This window comes from Lissotriton vulgaris, chromosome 11, assembly GCF_964263255.1.
Source record: "Lissotriton vulgaris chromosome 11, aLisVul1.2, whole genome shotgun sequence".
Taxonomy (NCBI): domain Eukaryota; kingdom Metazoa; phylum Chordata; class Amphibia; order Caudata; family Salamandridae; genus Lissotriton; species Lissotriton vulgaris.
The window spans coordinates 543376773-543398326 of NC_141699.1; the positions used below are offsets into that span (position 1 = coordinate 543376773).

At 46.1% G+C, this 21554-nt stretch overlaps 1 protein-coding gene across 10 annotated transcripts in view; it reads left to right on the forward strand.

Annotated features, from left to right (window-relative positions):
* Positions 1–21554, forward strand: part of ANK1 (ankyrin 1) — a 1037654-nt gene that overhangs the window by 683639 nt on the left and 332461 nt on the right. For all 10 annotated transcript variants that reach the window (XM_086943592.1, XM_086943597.1, XM_086943588.1 and 7 more), the window contains 2 exons: positions 7970–8174; positions 9499–9595. In XM_086943592.1, coding sequence (XP_086799718.1) covers positions 7970–8174; positions 9499–9595 — 302 coding nt within the window. The remainder of the gene's footprint in view (positions 1–7969; positions 8175–9498; positions 9596–21554) is intronic.

Sequence of the window (21554 nt, forward strand, 5' to 3'; positions counted from 1 at the left end):
GTGGCCAAAATCGATTTACAAAAGGGGGTGGTGATGAACAGAGTGTCTGAATTGAGCAGACCACTCTTACCCAGTCCAAAGATCAGGGCTTGATCCATCACCGTTATTTATCTCACTGCCCCATCCCAGCTCAGAACCTGGCTATATGCAAATCAGTCTGTCCCTGGCCCAGTGCATCATGGGAACAGGGCAGACTAAACTACCAAGCCAATTCTTTACCAGAAAGGAGACAAGCTACCGGGGACCGGTTTCTGGCATTTCAGCCTCTTCGGCCCGGCTTGCTTGAATCCTGATGGAGCAGTGAGAAAGGGACTCATGTCTGAGTATACCCTGCCACACCTATAGTGGCCAAAATCGATTTACAAAAGGGGGTGGTGATGAACAGAGTGTCTGAATTGAGCAGACCACTCTTACCCAGTCCAAAGATCAGGGCTTGATCCATCACCGTTATTTATCTCACTGCCCCATCCCAGCTCAGAACCTGGTTATATGCAAATCAGTCTGTCCCTGGCCCAGTGCATCATGGGAACAGGGCAGACTAAACTACCAAGCCAATTCTTTACCAGAAAGGAGACAAGCTACCGGGGACCGGTTTCTGGCATTTCAGCCTCTTCGGCCCGGCTTGCTTGAATCCTGATGGAGCAGTGAGAAAGGGACTCATGTCTGAGTATACCCTGCCACACCTATAGTGGCCAAAATCGATTTACAAAAGGGGGTGGTGATGAACAGAGTGTCTGAATTGAGCAGACCACTCTTACCCAGTCCAAAGATCAGGGCTTGATCCATCACCGTTATTTATCTCACTGCCCCATCCCAGCTCAGAACCTGGCTATATGCAAATCAGTCTGTCCCTGGCCCAGTGCATCATGGGAACAGGGCAGACTAAACTACCAAGCCAATTCTTTACCAGAAAGGAGACAAGCTACCGGGGACCGGTTTCTGGCATTTCAGCCTCTTCGGCCCGGCTTGCTTGAATCCTGATGGAGCAGTGAGAAAGGGACTCATGTCTGAGTATACCCTGCCACACCTATAGTGGCCAAAATCGATTTACAAAAGGGGGTGGTGATGAACAGAGTGTCTGAATTGAGCAGACCACTCTTACCCAGTCCAAAGATCAGGGCTTGATCCATCACCGTTATTTATCTCACTGCCCCATCCCAGCTCAGAACCTGGCTATATGCAAATCAGTCTGTCCCTGGCCCAGTGCATCATGGGAACAGGGCAGACTAAACTACCAAGCCAATTCTTTACCAGAAAGGAGACAAGCTACCGGGGACCGGTTTCTGGCATTTCAGCCTCTTCGGCCCGGCTTGCTTGAATCCAGAAACCGGTCCCCGGGAGCTTGTTTCCTTCCCAGTGTAAGAATTGGCTTTTGTAGTTTGGTTTGCCCTGTTCCCATCATGCACTGGGACAGGAACAGACTAATTTGCATACAGCCAGGTTCTGAAACTGGGATGGTGCAGTGAGCTAAAAAACGGTGTTGGATCTAGCCCTGATCTCTTGACTGGGTGAGAGCTTTCTGCTTAATTCAGAGACTCTGTCCCTCACCACCCCTTGTTGTAAATATTTTTGTCCACCCTAAGCGTGGAAGGGTATTCTCAGATGTGAGACCCTTGCTCATTGCACCATCAGGATTCAAGCAAACCGGGCCGAAGACGGCTGTAATGCCAGAAACCGGTCCCCGGGAGCTTGTTTCCTTCCCAGTGTAAGAATTGGCTTTTGTAGTTTGGTTTGCCCTGTTCCCATCATGCACTGGGACAGGAACAGACTAATTTGCATACAGCCAGGTTCTGAAACTGGGATGGTGCAGTGAGCTAAAAAACGGTGTTGGATCTAGCCCTGATCTCTTGACTGGGTGAGAGCTTTCTGCTTAATTCAGAGACTCTGTCCCTCACCACCCCTTGTTGTAAATACTCCTGAAAAGGTTGGCAAGGTTGAAATGGTCTCAGCCTCTACTCAGACAGATAGTGAGGTTGTGAAGCCTGAAACAATGGATCACTCCACTCAAACAGAGAGCATTGGGGAGGAAGAATAGTCTTCCTCCTCCCAGACACTAGGTGAGAGCCAGCCTCCTCAGGGAACTGACTCTACCCCTGTTGAAGGAACTGCCCCAGAGGTAGTCAGGCCTAGCCTGGCAAAGCCACTGATGGCAGTGGACCCTTCCCAGGTGGGACCCAGTCTGGAGCAGGTAACCTGCACCTCTCTACCCTGCCTCAGTCAGCCCAGGGCTGAAGAGATCGGGGAGGCCAGTGGTGGACCCAAAAGGGCCCCCTGTCCAAAGGAACCCCTTAATCAACAGATTAGGATCACTGAAGCTGGTAAACCTAGCCAAGTGAAAATAGAACAGACTCCTGAGGGATCCCCCTTAAAAGTAGTCAGGGAACTCCCACAGCTGGACACTGTTGGGCACAGCCAAACATGGGGCCTAAAAACCCCAGACCTGACCTGTCCCTCCAGTAAGCCAAACAGAGGGACTCAGCCTCCAGCGTTAGGTAGCCAGAGGCTGACCCTGAGAGCTCAGTGCATCTCAGCTAAAGAAAGAAAGGCACACAGGATGAATGGTGATTGGAGGAAGTTGAGCCCAAAGGTAGAGGAGCCTCACTTCAGTACTCCATCCCAGCATCAGCCTTCTTCTTTCCCAAGACACTCCAGAGATAGAGATTCCCTATGGTGGAGACCCTCAGATACCCTTAGGGTGAGGGGTTGCCTAGTGGACCATGACACAGGGGGAAACCAAGCCAGAGCTGGTCCTTCCTTATATGGCCACTTAGGTAATAGAGGCTTACCTGGACAAGGATAGCCTTATCTCCTTTCGTTTGGGGGGGGGGTTGTGTAGGAAGGTACATCCTGACTATGGTTGCCCCCAACTTTTTGCCCTGTGTTTTAGCTGGTTTTGGACATAGTCGACCTGGGACCCTGCCAATCAGGACCCCAGGCCTACTGCTCTCTCTTTAAAATGGATTCCATGTACCCTAGGTGCATTTCCAATTGGTACTGGGCCACCTTATCAGACCCTGTAACTCAGGGCATAGGTGTACCCAGGGCCGCCAGGGGCTGCAGCATGTATTATGCCACCCCTGGCTGGCCTCCTAAATTTGACACAACTGGCTGCATGACAGCTTGGGCGAAGTCGTGTAATCACCCTTTGCTTTAGGTATAGTAGCTCTATATCTAACCATACAATGGACACCCGAGTTCCTATCAGTCACTCCTATGGCAGGCCTTGACAATCCTGAAGGCAGAGTGCGTGGGCTCGTGTGAACTGTGCTCTGGCCCGAGCCGAGCCCGGTTGCAGCTTGCGGATCAAAGACCCAATGGCTGTTCCATGATAACGCGTACCACATCGGTAACTTCGGTATCGCGTTATCAAGACATGTCGAGTAAGGTGTCATACGAATCGGGATGCTGCCCCTTCACCAATCCTGGCGACGAGGTTAGCATTCCGCCCTTCTAGAGGGACACGACATGTACGTAACTGTGAACCCCGGTTAAAGTTAACTAAAGCCTCAGCTCCACAAAATGGATGCTGCCACCACAGACACGAGTCTGACCTCCTGCTGCTGGGAGTCCTTCCAGCGAGGAGCGCTTGGACAAAGGGTTTCCTGTCGAGGGCGGTGATCGCACCGTCCCAGACAGGGTTTGTGTATTCTGGGTAGGTAGGGCTTTTGCAAGAAGGTGACTGCGGAGTGGCACCCCGGTGCTCACTACGCATCTGCCGGTCAGAACCAGTTCCAGGGGCGCCAGCCCTGGCCTGGGGAAAGTCCAGCAGGGGAGAGGGGTGTAACTACCCCCCTTCCTGGTCCCACCCTTAGGGCAGGACCTAGTCATGTACCCACCCCTTCCTTTAGGATAAAGGCCGGAGCGGGACCCTTCCAAATTAGATCATCTTTGAATCAGGAATACTTTCTACGAAAGGACTTCGAGACTCTTCTCAAGATTTCTCCCTTGTGACTAAGGAGTAGTCACCCTGCATCAGCGGGCACCATCTAAGAACTCTGCGGTTTGCTGCAAGTCCTTCCTCAAGGATCCGACGGCCCAGCTCGACGAGAACCGGCTTCCCTGGCACCTCTGACCTCTACCCACGTCATCAGCTCAGCTGTGATCTGTGGGTACGACGAGACCTCGAGGGACCGGCCATCATCAAAACCTGCACGCTCTTAACCAGCACGACCATCGAAGCAATTCTCTGGTGAGTGCTCTGGGGTCCGAGAAGCCCCGACCCTGAGCCACTCCAGCACCGAAGTGCAGTCTCCCAGCATCTCCACGATCTGCGTGGGGCCCTTCTGCTCGCTGCTCAGCACGTTGTCTGGTCACTAGCCGCTGGCTTGTGTCCTTCTGTGACGACATCCGACAATCATCACTGCTGGTCTGGTTGCTCCAGACTGGCCCTTGCTTCCATCTTTGCGAGAAGCACCCCGGACCCTCCTGGTCCACTCAAGACGCCATCTTAGGCCCACCACGTGGCCCTGAGATCTGCCAAGGCTTGTTGCCCCATCCTGGGCCCAGCGACGCCGACAGCATCATCCTTCGTGGGACAGCTCGCACCTCCACCGTGGTCGCCGACAACGCCTCCTGGTCCGTGAGACTGCAGAGCCTAGCGTCGCCCACTCACCTGGTCGAGGTGACGGCCAACCGGTGCCTTCCTGGTACCCTCTGACTACTGGCTAGTAGTACGAACTTGGTCCCCTCTGCTTTCAGGTATCATCAATCTCTGATCCAGGCTTGGATCTCTACGAACTATTCATCACTGGTCGCCGGCCAGCAACTCCTTTTCTTCCGGCTCCTGGCTCGTCAGCGAAGACCCCGACGCCTGTAAGACTTGTGCAGCCGCAGCCCTCGTGGCTAGGTAACTCGGCATTTCGGTGCCTGCATAGCCTCTTTACTCTAGGGTCCCGAGTCCCTCGCTTCCGACTTGCCTTATCGGGTCCGCCCGAGACCTTAAACTTTCCGTGTCCTCGGACACTTGTTTTAATTGTGCACTTGAAGTATTTTCCTAAGAGATTTGGTTTGTGCTTAGTACCCTGTCCTCATAAAGAGTACAGGGCTGTTGTGATTCTTAATAAATATCCTGTTTATTTTCATAACACTTGTGTGGTGTCCTTTCACTTGGCGTTCAAGGGGTACATGTGTGGTAAACAGCTGGCTTAACGCGCCCTCTCGAGTCTTTAGCCTTAGACTGCTCGTATCCACGCTACTAGGATAGCTGGTCTATAGGTTGACTTACAACCAATCACCATAAGGGTCGTTTGGAACGATACATAGCGGTCGCTAGAATAGCGAACGCTGCATATCGGGCCAACTTCTCACACTGGGTAACAGGTTATTGGTAAAGTACAAAACGACGAGCTTAATACAATAATAATAATTTAATTCAGGCTCTCTCTTTTGTCTGGTGTCGAAGGCGTTTTGACCCTCTATAGATTCAGGGTCTCTTCAGGACTGTGTTTCTGGGGCATGAGAGAGGGAATGGATGTAACTGCGTGTGTAAGGAAATACATGATAAATAAGAAGGGCTTATGGGGTGTGTGTACTCTGGCTTACCAGTACAGCACAGATAGGTATTTATTGTAGGATCCAGAATGTCAGATGAGACACGAAGTACAGGAACTGTAGTTATCCGGTCCTGTATCAGAGAAACACTATTTTAGTAGTGTTATTGTTAGTAATTATTTGTGCACACCAAGGTGATAACAGGAGGCAACTCACATGTAATGTTCCACCAACTGTAACTGGTACACTTCAAATTATCGGTAGAGCCCACAGCGATGGCTCCTGGCGTCTCTATTTACGCTATTAGTATTGTATCATCAGTGATGACTGGATTATTAAGCCAGTAGAACCCACAAGTTGGCTCCACATGTTTAATTTCACGCTGATAGCGATGACCCATGCTGTAAAAATAATGGTAAATGATCGTAGGCATGGATATTTCAGTTAAGGTGCGAAAACGACAATAATCAAGTGCGCATAACTTACTTGGTGTCACTTTACTACTCTAGTCACGATAGACTCCAGTGTGCGAGCCGGCAGAGCTACCCGATAGTAAAAGGTGTAGCCGACCGGAAGCAGGAACCGCCAAGCGGTGCGTTTCTAGGATACCACGTGTCTTAGCTGTGGCGGCCGTCTTAGACTGATCAGGTTTGCACTAAGGAGGGTGGAATTCACCTTCCTTGTCAGTATAAAGCAAAATAATTTCTACTTCTAGTATGTATTGTTGGTATCGCGCAAGCGGGTGAGTGATCTAACAGATTCTGACTAGATAGCGATCCAGGGGCATGTTATACTGCCCACATCTTAGTTGTGGGGGCGGTGTTATCGCTGGTGGGTGGTACACCAGGCGTGGTGCTGTCTCCAATTACATCAATCACCACAATTACAGTTTGTACTAGAATTGAACTCGTAAGGATGGCTGTCTCAAACTGGTCTCTTATGCCATCAATTTGATAATTGATATACTAACACCTCATGTATGGCGTTAGTGCACATAGTGTAGTTCCATATTTCTTGATAGAATTGTCAGTTATAAAAATACTAAGTGATAATTATATGCAGTGAACAAAATAAAAAACATTTCAGTATATATACAGTGAGTAATACATTTCTTTAAACGTCATAATCATACAGTGATCCCTGCGGACAGAGCAAGAGTTATAGAGACATTCATTGACACTCACTAAAATAGGTTATGGTCACTTCACTGGGGTTCACAATACCACCCCGAATGTGTAACAATATGTAAATATTTCAATGACATATATAAGGAAATACGTCTGTGGTACAGACTATAATTGCATAATAAATTTACCTACTTTGGCTGAAGTTAGATATACCTTAAATTAAAGGTGTGTGGGCTTTTTCAAATACATATGTGTGTATAGAATATTGATACAAGTAATACTGCTACTCGATGGAGGGTCATGAATGAATACGATTGATTCTGACTATGATTTAATCAGAACAACTACTTTAGTTGCAGATTGTGTACTGATCAAGATAAATGAGTTCCTTCCTTGTGAACATCGTTTTGTGCTTTTGGCATAAATATACAGCTTTAATCTAAACATACCTTTTTGTGATTTGGTGTAAATCCATTTAGTAATGTTTGTTATAGTTGTGTTACAAAAAGGTGTCACCTAGGCTTTGAAGGGTTATTCTTGACTAATGTGACAGTTGCTGTCAGCAGTATGCAGTGGAAGGAACCCATGACTACTCTGGAGACCTGCTTAACAGAAAAAAGATAGGGCATAAGTGGAACTGGGGAACATCTACGTAGTTCACACAACATGATGGGGAATCAACAAAGAGATTCTAAACTCAAAATTTTATGGAAACATATTTGGTGTCACAGGTTCCTTAGATAAAAGTGGGACCTTTGAATTATAGCAGAGGTTAGTTGAGCAATTTATGGACCCACAAGTATTTGTGGATCTAACATGATAAAAAAAAATAATTGCATGGGTAGCACAGAGACTACTATAACGTTATCTGTGTCATCATGTGCTCAAACATGACCAGTGCACTACGGGGGAGTTGTGGTTGCCGTTCTTACAATGACTGGCTTGTTTTAGTGGTAACCATAACCACCTTTGAAATTAATTATTTTAAAGGAATATTCGTGTTTCAATGAAATGCTAGCTTCTCTTCTGAAACTTCAATTCAACAAAGTTTTCTTCCGTGAATTTTCTGTGAATTTGTGGTCTCTCCAAGAACAAGTCAGCAGTTGGAAAAAGTGTGTATATGTCCCTAGGATTAGAAGTTGCTGATGGGTGTTGCAAGCGGAAAATCCAAATGATAGACTTCTGTATAGTTTCAGTTTGTTTGTACCTTTTCCCTCTGATTCTATTATAAATTGTGAATGAAGTTCAAAATGAATCTGATACATTCTGTAACTTCAAATGGAACTAAGAAAATGAACCTGTTCCTCACAAAGATCTGAAACTAAGAAACTGCTCTCATATGTTTTCTGTAGGCGCAGCCTGTACCCGATGATCTGGTCTCCAAGTTACTTGGTAACCAAGCCACTTTTAGCCCTATTGTGACTGTTGAGCCAAGACGAAGAAAATTTCACCGACCCATAGGGCTTCGTATCCCACTGCCACCGTCTTGGAAAGACAATCCACGGGATAGTGGAGAAGGAGACACAACAAGCCTTCGACTGCTGTGCAGTGTCATTGGTAAGAGAAAATAACAGGTGTGCAAAACCACCCCTTTCATTCCATCATTAAAACGTCCTCTGACTCACTTTTAATCTCATCCTTGAACCACCATTAATCCCATCCACTGCACCTCTGTTAACCTAGTTATTGAACCATGATCAACCTGATCTTCTGGCTCGTTACTAATCCCATTGATGTCACATCATTATCTGATCCTCTAAACCACTGTTAAAACTGACTCTGAACCATCCATAATCACTTCCTCTGACCCTCTGTTAATTTATCATGTTATTTATGGTTAGTCCCCACCCGCTGACACATTATGGATTAATCACTGCATTTAACATTAATAATGCCATCCTCTAGTCCTTCTTTGACCTTATATTTTAACCCATCGTTATTCCCATCTGCTAAACCCATCCTTTGATAATCATCCTCAAACTCATAATTAATTCCAGTTTATACATCCCCATCTTTTAAACCAATTATTTGAACTATTGCTAAACCCATGGTCTAGGCCATACTTTTAAAGCCATTGTTAATCCCTTTCTCTCATTTATGTTTAATTCCATCCATAAATCCATCAATGATACCGGGCATTCATTCTTCATTGTCTGTCCTTCCTTTTTCCATCAAACACTGTGCTGCTCTGTCTTTTTGTCACTCCCTTCCTTCCTCACACGTGGCTTAATTTAGAATTAGGTGCTAATACAAAAAATCCTCTTAATTTGGGAGTAAATGCTAAATCTGAAAGGGAATTGCCTGAAAAATTTGCTCTAAGATGCTGTCCATTCAGGAGAAGAAATTCCACCAGTGGAGTCTCCTCATATTCAGCCTCTCTTATTCAAACTGGATACATTTCCATTACAACTCAAACCTAAACCAGGCTGTGTCTTTCAAGCACCAATTTAAACCACCCTCCACTATGTAACTCTCTTTATTTGCCTATATTTCTATCAAATCTGTCATATTTGCGTGTGCTCCTGCTATCTGCAAAAAGAACAATTGATGGACAAAATGCAGAACAATGTCATACATTCACACCAGTACATAGATCTGGGCCTAAATCCATCGTTTGTTTGCTCACCATGCCATTCGAGTTTGGACCCAGCCAAATACAAATCAGTCTTGACCCTGTGCCCAATGGGAACAGTCCAACCCGAACTGACAGGCCAGGTCCTCCCTCGACTGGAAACTGTCCTCCTGCTATTGACATCTTCATTATTCAGACTCTTCATCTGTTGCTGCCTTCTCTGGATTATTTACCTCTGTCACTCCTCTTATCACTCTGCTACTCACTCTGTTAGTGATTGAAAAAGTTACCTCTTTTCATATGTTTCAGGTGGTACAGCCCAGGCACAGTGGGAAGATATAACTGGAACAACAAAGCTTGTGTATGCCAATGAGTGTGCAAGCTTTACCACCAATGTGTCTGCCAGGTGAGCATAAACAAGCCCACATAAATCTCTGTGCATTTGTGTGTGCATGAATACATGCATATGTTGATTTGATAAGGGCAGTGCAATTTAAAAGAAGTTGGTGATTAAAGTGGTCTAGCCAAAAAATTAAATACTGACTGCAGATCACAGGGCTCCTAATGACAAATGAGGCATTATCTCTATAAGGGACAGTTTATGATTCTAGTTTTTTCTGTGCTAAATCCAATGTGTGATTATATTTGCAGAATGGGTGGTATTTAAGAGGTCTCTGTTTCTAGTTAAAGATGGATCACTTTCTGTATCTTGAGTCTTTGATTCTAGTCCTCGAAAACAAGCTTAATTTATAGGTCGCTGTTTGCAACAATGTTGGTTTGCAGGAAGCACCGACATTCCTAATCTGTCTATTTTGATAGGTTTTAGTTTTAAATGACACCAAACCTTCTCAAGTCTGTTCATTCTATCATTGACCGAGGCAGAATGGCATTCCATGGAATAGATATGCCATACTTGTGGCCACTTAAGTGATTGTGGGGGAGAGGTTTGTGATTTCCACATATGAACTATTTTTTATTTTAATAACACATTTTATTGTTTTATACATAGAAATAAGACTTCAAAACATAAACATAAAAACAACCTTTGTACATGTATGTGGCCCCAGTAGCCCCTCAACAGAGCACAGGGTCCTATTTTCAAAGTGGTCGGCGATGTAGAACATTACAGTTACAAGTGGGATCAACACAAGAAAAGAACAAAAGGAGCTTTTCACCGGCAGAGAACCCCCGCTCTGAAGCTCGCCCATGGGCAGAAAGTCATATAGACTATTCTTAGTCCTACAACCAGTAGGAGATGTGTTATGAATTTGCCTATTTCTGTTTTCAGTGGGTAAATACTGTTGTCTCTCTAAATTGCTTAAAATGATTTTACCTGGATTTAGTAGAAGATCGATATTTGTGACTTCCAGTACCTCTGTTTATTTCTACAAGTCAGCCACTTCTGGATTTATATTTATTGCAATTCCACCAACACAGTTTGGAAGCGCCAGGCACTTTGCTGAAGCTTGCGGTGTAAAATAAAATCTCTTGTTGACCTCATAGCATTCTCTTTGTGCTGTGTATCAAATAGATGATGTTGCTGCCCTAGCCCATATGTTGGATAATTTCTTCTCCGATACTACTATTCTCAATTGGTTTCATAAGCCATTTGGCAAGAGTGTTCTTGGTGATGCATATGGCATTGATCAGCATAAATAGCAACAAAATCCTCCTTTTGTACCAACTTCTGAAAGGAGCAATTCTAACAGCGATTTCACCCTACCTGCTTTTTCCTTAACTAGTCTTTTGCCTAACTAGTGTATGATTTGTGTGATGCAGAATTTGTCAGCTCTGCTCAATTCAAACTTACACATCTCTCTGTAGAGGAGCTACCTCTCAGAGAATAGTTCTTCTAATTTAGGTAATTCAGAACTACAGACTCAGCCTTCTGTATCAAAGAGGGAATATGGCTGTAGTTGTGAATTTGACATTGTGTCTACTTCAGTCTTCTGTTCTAGTTCTTGGATGGAACGTTGTCAGTATTTCAGTTTCCTGCTCCAGACCTCTGTGAGACAATGCATTTCTGACAATTTCTTGGATAAACCACATCTGTCTCATGTTTTTTGCATAAAGAGTAGAAAATTCCTACTTGCGCATCTGGAATCCCAGAAGGCATTTACATGTACATATGAAGAAAATCAAAAGGGACTTTTTTGAATTTAGATATATAAATATGGCAGTCTTAAACAAAATGTTTTCCTTTCTAACTTGAGCAAAAACAATACATAAAACTACATTGAACCTTGCTACTTAAGGAAAAGTTGAGAAAATATGCACAAATGAAGAAAAACGCATCCAGGTAGGCAGCATATTCAGAGAAATTGGAAGTGAATACTGCTCCTTTAAGAAGCTAGCAACTTTCTTATCCCATCATGCCTCTAACTTACTCCTCATCTTGCTCTTTTTTCTGGTCATGGGGGAAGATTCCCGGAGCCATATTAGGTTTTTTGATACTTTTTTCTCTCCGCTGTTGTAAATTATCAGTTTTAACTAACATTTTTGTGTTCTCTTGGGTGTATTTCATCTGGGTTTTTCTCTTAACATTTCTAGGTTTTGCCAGTTACACCACCATGCCTTTAGTGTTTGTAAGGTAATCCTACTGTGGAAGGAAGAACTCTGCAAATGAATTTTATCAGACAGCATTTTGAAGGACTTCAAATGAGCCAAAAACGGATATATGCAGTTGTCAGTGCACCATATGACAGATTTACCCCGTCTGGCTGAATAGACTGTTTTGGTTTCGTGGGCATAAGTTAACATCCACCGCTTCAGGCAGTAGGGAAAACAACGTTGTTTGCCCCACCCATTCCCCAGGCATGCATGTGGAGGCTGTAGATGGTCTGAGTGTTGAACCTGGCCCTGTGACTACAAGAGGAGGTCTGCCCTGTGAGGGAGATGACGCGGGAAGCACAGGAAAAGCTGAATAAGGTCTGCATACCACACCCTTAATAGCCAGTCCGGGGCAATTAGGATTACTTGGGCCTGGTCAAGGCGAATCTTCCTCAGAACACGAGAAATCAAGTGTATAGGAGAAAATACATAATGAAGCAGAAGGTTCAACTTTAAGCAAAACTGGTCCGCCAGTGCTCCCTGTATCAGAAGCTGGAGGGCATAGAATTTCGGGTAGTGAGCTTTTTCTTGAGTGGCAAATGAGTCCATCTGAGGAGTTCCCCATAGCTGGGAGATGTTCTGAAGCATTTCTGGATGAAGATACCACTCATGGTTGGCAAGATAATGCTGGCTGAGACTGTCTGCTCAAACTTTGAACACTTCGGCCAGGTGATTTGCTGCTAAGCAGATCTGGTGGTCCTGAGCCAGGAGCAGAGTCACAGAGCTTCTTGTCAGGGATGATACCTCACCACTTCCCTTTTTTGTTGATGCATTGATGCACCATATTACAGTCATATTGTCTGTTAAGATCCGGGCAGACCAACTGCAAAGGGAAGGAACCAAGGCCTTGAGAGCCAGACATATAGCCCGTAATTCCAACAGATTAATATGCAGTTTCTGTTGTTCTGGAGACTAAAGGCCTCTGATTTCAAGTTCGTTCAGAGGAGCTCCTCTTCCTACAGTTGAGGCAGTCATTATGATTGTTGTCACTGGAGGGGGGAAGTTGAAACAGCTTTTCTTGTTTAAGGTTGCTGCTCACACTTCATCATTATATGTCAGGTGCACTGTCCCTGGATATTTTGATACAGCTTTCCAGACAGTACTTGTAGCACAACGGAGATGCCCAGAGGCACCACTGCAGAGACCTCGTGCCAGCGTGCATGGGTTGCCAACAGAATGCAAGAGGCCAGCAGACCAAGCCAATGTAAGACTGTCAGGACTGGAATGTTCGCTTCATTCTGAAACATCAGAATCATGGACTGAATATCCTGAATCATCTGAGGAGGAAGGAAGGTTTGACTCAATATGGTGTCTAGAGCTGCCCTATGAACAGAAAGTACTGAGAGGACACCAGGAGAGATTTGGGCTTGTTGACTGAAAAGCCCAGTTCGAACAACAACTTGAATATTACCTGCAAGTAGCGAGATACCATTAGTTGGCTTTGATGAGTGCGTCATCGAGGGAAGGAAATAATGGGATTCCTATCTGCCTTACATGGACTAAAACCACTGCCATCCCCTTTAGTTAAACTTGAGTGGGGTCAAACGAAAGGACCGCAAAGTTGTACTGCTCTGATCCAACCGTAAAGGAAAGACACTTCCTGTTTGACTTCAGGATAGGAATGCGGAAAAAGGCATTGTGGAAGTCAACAGATATAACCCAGTATTCTGCTTCCAGCGCAAGCAGAAGCTGAGCTAAGGACACCATTTTGAACTTTTCCTTCTTGAGTAACCAGTTCAAAATCATGAGGTTTAGGACCAGGCGTAGACCTCCGTCCTTTTGGGGGACCAGGAAGTACTGGGAGTAGAATCCATGACCCTGTTCCTGCTCTCGAACCAACTCCACTGCACCCTTCAAAAGTAAAGATTGAACCTTCAGTTAGAGGACACACAGATGGTCTGACAGGAGTGCATCTGAACGGGGATGGTTGGGAGGAGATATGTTTGTTGAAGGATTAGGGCATATCTCCTGTGCACAATCTGCAAAACCTAAAGGTCTGAAGTGATAGTCCCCCAAGCTTGTGAAAAGGAGAATACCCATGCTTCAATTGGCTGGTTGTGTTCAGACAAAGTAAAACTAGGGCTGTTTGCCTGCTGTAGCTGGGAAAGGGGAGGGAGGGAGAGGGAGGGCTCATTCTCTGTGTTGTTAGAAGGAGTTTGCCTGTTGTTGTTGCCATTGGTGGATGTACTGTTGACAGCCCTGAAAGAGAAGGCATTGCTGTCCTTGAATCTCTCCAATTCATAATCAGCTTTTGGACTGAAGAGGCGTGAGCCATTGAATATAAAATCAATCAGAGTTATTTGCACACGTCCTGTGAAAAAACGAAACTCTGCAGCCTGGCATGGCAATTTAAGGAGAAAGACTGCTACTCTGCCCTTGCAGCAAATCAGCTGTGTCAAAGCCAGATTGGATTACCTGCTTTGCTGCAGCTTAAACGTCCTCTATCAGCTCATCAAAGTAGGTCTGAAGATCGTCTAACAGGTTTGTAATGATTGCCTGCACCACGTCCAGTAGCGCAAGAACGGGGAACACCCTTTTCAACGCGGATGTTACCCCGCAGTGCTTTTACGACGCGTCCTTTACAACGCAAATCGTAACCACGACTTGCACTGGAGGGCGCTAAAGGATAAAGAATAGTATATTTTCTATTCCAACACCTTCCCTACTATCCACGGGGACTGGTGTTAGAATAGTAAATTATACTATTTACTATCCGCGCCCAACAACGCAAGTCGTTGTAACGACTTGCGTTGTTAAAGATGCGTTGTAAAGGCACGCGTTGAAACGGTACGCATTGTACCATCATACATCCTGCAAGAACATATCTGCCAAGGAGGCAGGTGGCATTCATGGATTTGAGAGCCTTCCTTCACACAGAAAACGTCAGCACATTTTTTAAACTCTCTGTCAGAGGTTTAGTGGAAGAGGCTCAGGGTGTCAGCTTTGAGGAGTAAGAAGCATTCACTACCAGGATCTCCGGTGATGGATTTCAGGAGAGGAAGGCGGGAGCTCCAGGAGCTGCCTTACATGTGCAAACAATGGTCCTTGAAACCGCGGCAGAAGTCATCTACTTCTCCCATATCGCTAATATAGACATTGTTAGAACCTCATTAAAAGTAAGTAGTGGTTCAGTAATGTGGGAGGCTGAATGTAGGACCTCAGTGGATTTATTTCTGGTGACGGGATTTGCATGTCCAACATATCCACTGCTTTCCTTATGGCCGATGATAGGAGGTCACCTGAGGTGGTGGAAGTCCAGTAGGGAAGATCCCAATCCACTGAGGTATCAAGTCCATTTACATCTTTTTAGGCCTGCAAAATCTGGGTCCAGAGAGGTCAGACAGTCTCCTTTGTCATTGAACTAGGGTTGTCCCGAGGGCCTGATTCTCTGAAAAAATATTGGCCTCTCTTCCGGAGTGCTGAAGTAGTAGGTTCAAAAGAGGCAGTGAATCCAGCTGAGGTTGCGGCACTAGTGGAGTTGAAGCCAGTAGTTGCAGCTGAGGAGGTGTCAGCTGTAGGGCTGGTGGAGTTGGATTCTGCACAGGTGACATTGCTACAGTGCCAGAGACAATGATTGCAGCTCCTTGGAGTTATTGGGGGCCAGTGCCAAAGGGGATGAACTTGGGATACTCAATGACAGTGGTGTTATCCTCAGCATAATTATTTTGTCCACCATAAGCGTGGAAGGGTATACTCAGATGTGAGTCCCTTGCTCATTGCACCATCAGGATTCAAGCAAGCCGGGCCGAAGACGGCTGAAATGCCAGAAACCGGTCCCCGGTAGCTTGTTTCCTTCCCAGTGAAAGAATTGGCTTGGTAGTTTGGTTTGTCCTGTTCCCATGATGCACTGGGCCAGGGACAGACTAATTTGCATATAGCCAGGTTCTGTAGCTGGGATGGTGCAGTGAGCTAAAAAACGGTGTTGGGGGGGAGGAGCCAAGATGGCGGACGGGACGGACGCTTGAGCTCCCGGCTCCGCGAGCCGCCTGGCTTCTTTCAACAATCCTGCTCACTTCTCCTGACCTGCGCCGCTCTAACACCGAGGGATACCGGCGCTGCAGAAACTGGCGTTCTCCCGATACCTTTGCCGGCGGGTTTGGCAGCAGATCCGGTGTTTTCTTCGACATCCAGCGCTTCCCCGGGTCCCTGTGTTGCTGGCTGCCGCTGGACGCCGAGGGACGTGGACGGGAAGACGAGCTGGGGTACCGCTGATGCCCACGGGGGTGTAATGCACTGGCCGCGCGACCGGAGTCGGACCCTTTCATCCGGGTCGGTCTCCCCTCCGTGCTGACTATGTCGTGGAAGAAGCTGAAGGCTCCCGTGACTTGCTCTCCTTTGCCACTCTGATGAGGAACGGGCAGACTCCATTTTGGTGCGTCTTCCCGCAGTGGACGGCCGGTTCTCACAAGCAACGTGGAGGGCCTCTCCCTGTGCTGTTCCCGATTTGTGCTCGGAGCTCCCCCGGTGGCTGCATTTTTGCATCTTGGCTTATTTGGACACCCCCGTCTCGCTACTAATTGCCTGCAGTGGTGGTGAACATGGCGCCTGTTCTTCCTGCTGAGCAGCGGGCTGACCCTGACTACAGTGTGCTTGAGTGCCCATATGCTCCTGTGCCATTGAAAGTACCGGGGGAGCAGCGGGATAGTGAGGTCCGGTGCTTGCAACTGAGTGACCCGACCCGTGGTGATGTCCTGGCTGCCCTAGTGGCGTTGAGGGTGGATATGCGGAGCACTGCCCGGGTGCTGGCCCGGAGACTTGATGAGGCGATGACTACCACGGGGCAGCCCCGGCTGGAGTATTTTCCGCCGCCCCTGCTCCCTCCTGGACGGGAAGCGAGGTTGCCGAGTGAAGGGACGGTGGTGCGGCGTCCTCACAGTTACAATGTAACATGTCTGCTCTTCAAAGAGGATACAGTTGCGGAGACGCCCATCACTTTGGAAACTGTGATTCTGCCCATGAGCTATCTATCGGAACCCAGTTTTTTACTTTCCTTGCCAACTGTTACCCTAGCTGCATTTCTCACTGGCACTGCTGCGGCACACTACATCTGGTATTGGAACCCTGCGGCACGAGGCGTTCTCATTGATCCCTTTCTTCGTGAGCGGCCATCTTGCCTCTTTGTCCCGGTTGCAGGTGACTCGCAGCGATGGACAGGCCTGGAACACTTCTGCCGGTCCGGACAGGGGTGATGGTAGGATTGTTGTCGCTTTGGTTGGATCGGCTGGCGGAGACCTGGACTGGCACACATTTTGCACTACTGGCTGATTAATCTCTAATGTCCTGTTGATTGCTATATGTCGCTGTTGATCTCTCCTGATGTCCACTTTGTATGCGGGGGGGATGACTTGGGCTGTGTTGAGGTACTGGGTATTATTGATTCGGGTCCACCGGACATACAGTTTTTGACATTGTGTTGTACATGGCGCAGGATATAATGGCGGCGAGGGAGACCGGGAGCTTGGTTGTTGGGTGGGCTCCTCCCCGCTTTCCCCTTTCCCCTTTCTGGGAGTAGTTGGGTAGTACACTCTTCTTTCCCTCCCTGGACTTATGTGAATTATGTCTCTCTTTCTCTTACATTTCTCTTTTCTTTCTTCTTCTTAATTTCTCTTCTCTTGCTACATTTCGGGTTTTTTGGGGAGATAAAACACTCTGCTAGGGGGGGGGGGCAGGCCGTAGCCTCTGCATGTGTGTAGGGTGGGGGGGTACATTTTAGTTGGTGTTATTTACTATGGTGCCTTTTGTTCTTATGTAATCTTTTTTCCTAGGCCCGTGTTAGGCAGACTGGGGGATGGGTGGTGGCGCGGAGTTGGTTGGGTATGTTGCGTCCTCCTTAGGGGTGTGCATACTGTGTGACCGTCCTCTGGTGGGGACCTACATGTTGCAAGCAGCACTGATCGATCCGAGTGTTTACTTTTGAGTCCCACCTACATGGCCCTAGTTTTTTCTTCTTGTTTAAACCAGTGCGGAGAAGTACGACCTGACCTTACTTGTCGCGATGAAAACCTTAAAATTAACCTTCACCGATCCTGAAACATGGTAATGCGATAAGTACAGTGTACTCCATGTAATGCTTGCTTGAAACGACAGATATTACTGTGTCGCCGTAACGCTGCAATGATGCACAAATGTTCTCGTGGCCGGCCGGAAGGTTGTAGGCCCGTATTTGTTCTGACTTGAAGCACAATAAAGGTTTTCAAAAATTTAAAAAAAAAAAAAAAAAACGGTGTTGGATTAAACCCTGATCTCATGACTGGATGAGAGTAATCTGCTTAATTCAGAAACTCTGTCCATCACCACCCCCTGTTGTTTAATTATTTTGTCCACCATAAGCGTGGAAGGGTATACTCAGATGTGAGTCCCTTGCTCATTGCACCATCAGGATTCAAGCAAGCCGGGCCGAAGACGGCTGAAATGCCAGAAACCGGTCCCCGGTAGCTTGTTTCCTTCCCAGTGAAAGAATTGGCTTGGTAGTTTGGTTTGCCCTGTTCCCATGATGCACTGGGCCAGGGACAGACTAATTTGCATATAGCCAGGTTCTGTAGCTGGGATGGTGCAGTGAGCTAAAAAACGGTGTTGGATTAAACCCTGATCTCTTGACTGGGTGAGAGTATTCTGCTTAATTCAGAAACTCTGTCCATCACCACCCCCTGTTGTTTAATTATCCTCAGCATTGATCATGATGGCAGGGGTACCCTGATATTGGAAGCAATGAGAGAAACAGTGTGGGGGGTGCTAAATGAGAGGGTGTCAATTTTCCTCCCAACGAGAAGGCCAAAGGACCCATGGGGCCAACCTGCACTCAAAAAGGAAACATGGATCTTCTGAAGATGTTGAACATTGCATTCAGAAACATGGATGGGTCTGTCCAGGTATTTGAAACTCTGGGTACAGTTGACCGAGCCGGGACTTGGACTTTGCGTCACAGATGGTAGCTTCTCCAGATCCAGGGCTAGGTCAGATAGAGCTGCAGGCACCGGATCCTTAGTGGGTTCATCTGCTGCTCTTTATCCAGCGTTGAATGAGGTGAAGTTGAAGGTTGTGACTTGTTGCTTGACGTTTGGAGTTGAGGATTGTGCCTCCTCTTCTTCCAAGAGTATTTTGAAGAAGGTGGTGACTTTGGAGACTTCAACTTTGGTTATGATTTATGGTGCCAAGTCGTTCTACTTGCACCCTGCCCATAAACATGTTGCCCTCTTGTTCTGTAAGCTCTTTGGATGCATCTGCTGGCACAACTTACAGAGCGCTAAGTCAAGGTCCGATTCAAAGCACCAAAGGCAGATGTCATGGGAGTCTGTTATTGACGTCTGGCCATCACTGACCTGACATGATTCAAAGTCAGACCGTTTAGGCGGTACGTGTTGTAGAGAAAACTGCACCCAAGAACTAATGTGTAGAAATTGTCAACCTTGGCATCGCTCCTGAGGAGACTTTAGAAAGCTCCAGAACATGTCAATGATGTGGAAAAAAAGGAACTGATGTCATCCCGCTGATGGGGCACTTTATGGCCCCCATTACATCACAAGATGTCACCTGTGGCACAGAAGTGGAGCCATTGCCCCCTACTGGCTTGGGAGCTATAGAAGAGTTTCCGGATCTAGTCTGGTACCTGTGATATTCACAATTTGAGGAATTAAAAAATCAAAAAGGACTCTCTCATTTTCTTCATCACCCATGGGGTTTTTCTCCCATCTCCACCTGAGATAATAATACCACCAGAGGACCCAGTGTAGCTACCACTGCAATATTTGTAGTTTTAACAGGGTACACCTGGCTTTGAATGGTTCCAATGCACAGATCTCCATTTCGGGCTCCTGCTACTCTTCAAGATACAGTACTAGTTCCTACATCATTGTCAACGATTCCTCTGGCTCCTTCTACCGTTCAGCTACTGAGAAGAACAATACCTGATACTGCACATGATTATCCAGACTTGTTGATCAACCTCCAGTGAAAATAAGGAGGAATAGACCGCCAACCCCTTTTCTGCTAAGAAGGAATACAGGCAGAGAGACTGATGTTGACCCATAAACATGCTATACACTTACTTCTCCCCCTGGATTTCCATATTTAATCTCATCCCTGGATGATAGCACCATGTTTCACAAAGTGTTCATGAGATATGCTATAAAGCTCAACATCCCATTGGGAAAGAAGCAGACTATAGTATCTGTATTCAGGAAGTATTGCGGTCTAGAACCTGAGCAAGACATGTGTTACCTCTGGTTTCTCAAATATTTCGGAAAAACTTTCTTGACTCGAGAAGTAATCAAGGTTGCTGCTCTAAGGTTTCTTCAGAAATACAGACCTCTACAGCAATGCCAATTGTTGCTTAAATCCGATACTGAACAGGACTCAGTGATGGTCTCTACATTTAGAAAAGAAACATGCTGCAGTTCCTGAGACATCTATGTTATCGGAAAAAGAGAGCATAAGACAAGACCTGAGTGGCTGAAAATGCGTGGTGTGATAGGGCCAGCCTGGATAGTGGCCATTTATTACTGGGCCATTAAGACATGACACAGTGGGTACTCAAGCAGCCCTTTACTGAGCAATTCCTAAGAGTGCAGAATAGATTTCACTGAAGTGCTGAGGGAAAGCATGTTAGTATCTAATCAGGTGATTACTTCTTCACTTTATTTGGCAGATCTAGCAGTCTCTTATTGCCCTGACAAGATTTTGCATCTTTGGCAGATGATTCTGAAAATTATGCTCAGATGAAGATTATGATTCTACTTCCTTCTTCTGGAGCAGTCCTTTTTGGTTGTCAATTTCATTAGATGTGCTAAATAAGAAATTAGGACGAAACCTATAAGGTGGTAGTTCTTGAAGAGTAAAATGAAAACTTTTAGAGCTCAGTATAAGAGGCAGTAATTACTTTTGACAGCATGAGCAGATCGTTTAAGTGCCTTTCTGGACATTCAAGTATTGACACGTACCACCAAAGAAAGTCATCTAGCAGCCAAGGATCTCTCCAGGAAGCCCACAACCAACTTGCAGCAATAACTTCCCCAATTATCTTATACAGTTCACCATTCCAGCAGGGGGAAGTATTTCATAGCATTACAAATAAATTCAAAACAAAACCAAAGTCAACTGGGTGCTGACAAAATTATGTACAAAATAGTTAAGCTCTTCGAATCATGTCCACCGAAGAAAGCACTCAAGATCCAGCTTGCGCTGGTATTCAGAGAGATCAGCAGTCCTTTCAAAAACATATTATAGAAAAAGTGTCAAAAAGAAAAGGATTTGCTCAAGATGTTTTGTAATTATGAAACAATACTGGATGATTCTGTCTTTGAAGTATACCAACAAGTGAGTCAAATGGAAAATGCGTGCATGCTAGCGCTTCATAATTCTTTCCTAACTCAAGATGGGAGCCTAGATGTGTGCAGTGGATATGCAAGATACCTATTTTTATATCCAGTTACAAAAAAACACAGGAAAATCCTGATGTGCACGGTAGGAAAGTCATATTTTCAGTACAAAGCCCGCCTATTTAACCTAAAGTCAGCCCCTCAAATGATTCTTCAGGTGTCCAGCAGTGGTGGCTGCTTCATCAATGAAAACAGAAGATATCCATCCAACTGTACCTAGACGATTGGTTCATAAAAGTCAACAAATCTCAGAAAGCACTTCAGTATCTCAAAGCGTCCATTCGCACACGTCACCTGGGGCTCCAGATAAATTAAAAGTCTAGATCATCTCCATTGCAAATTCCTAACATACCTCAGTTCCACTTTAGACACAAGTAAAGA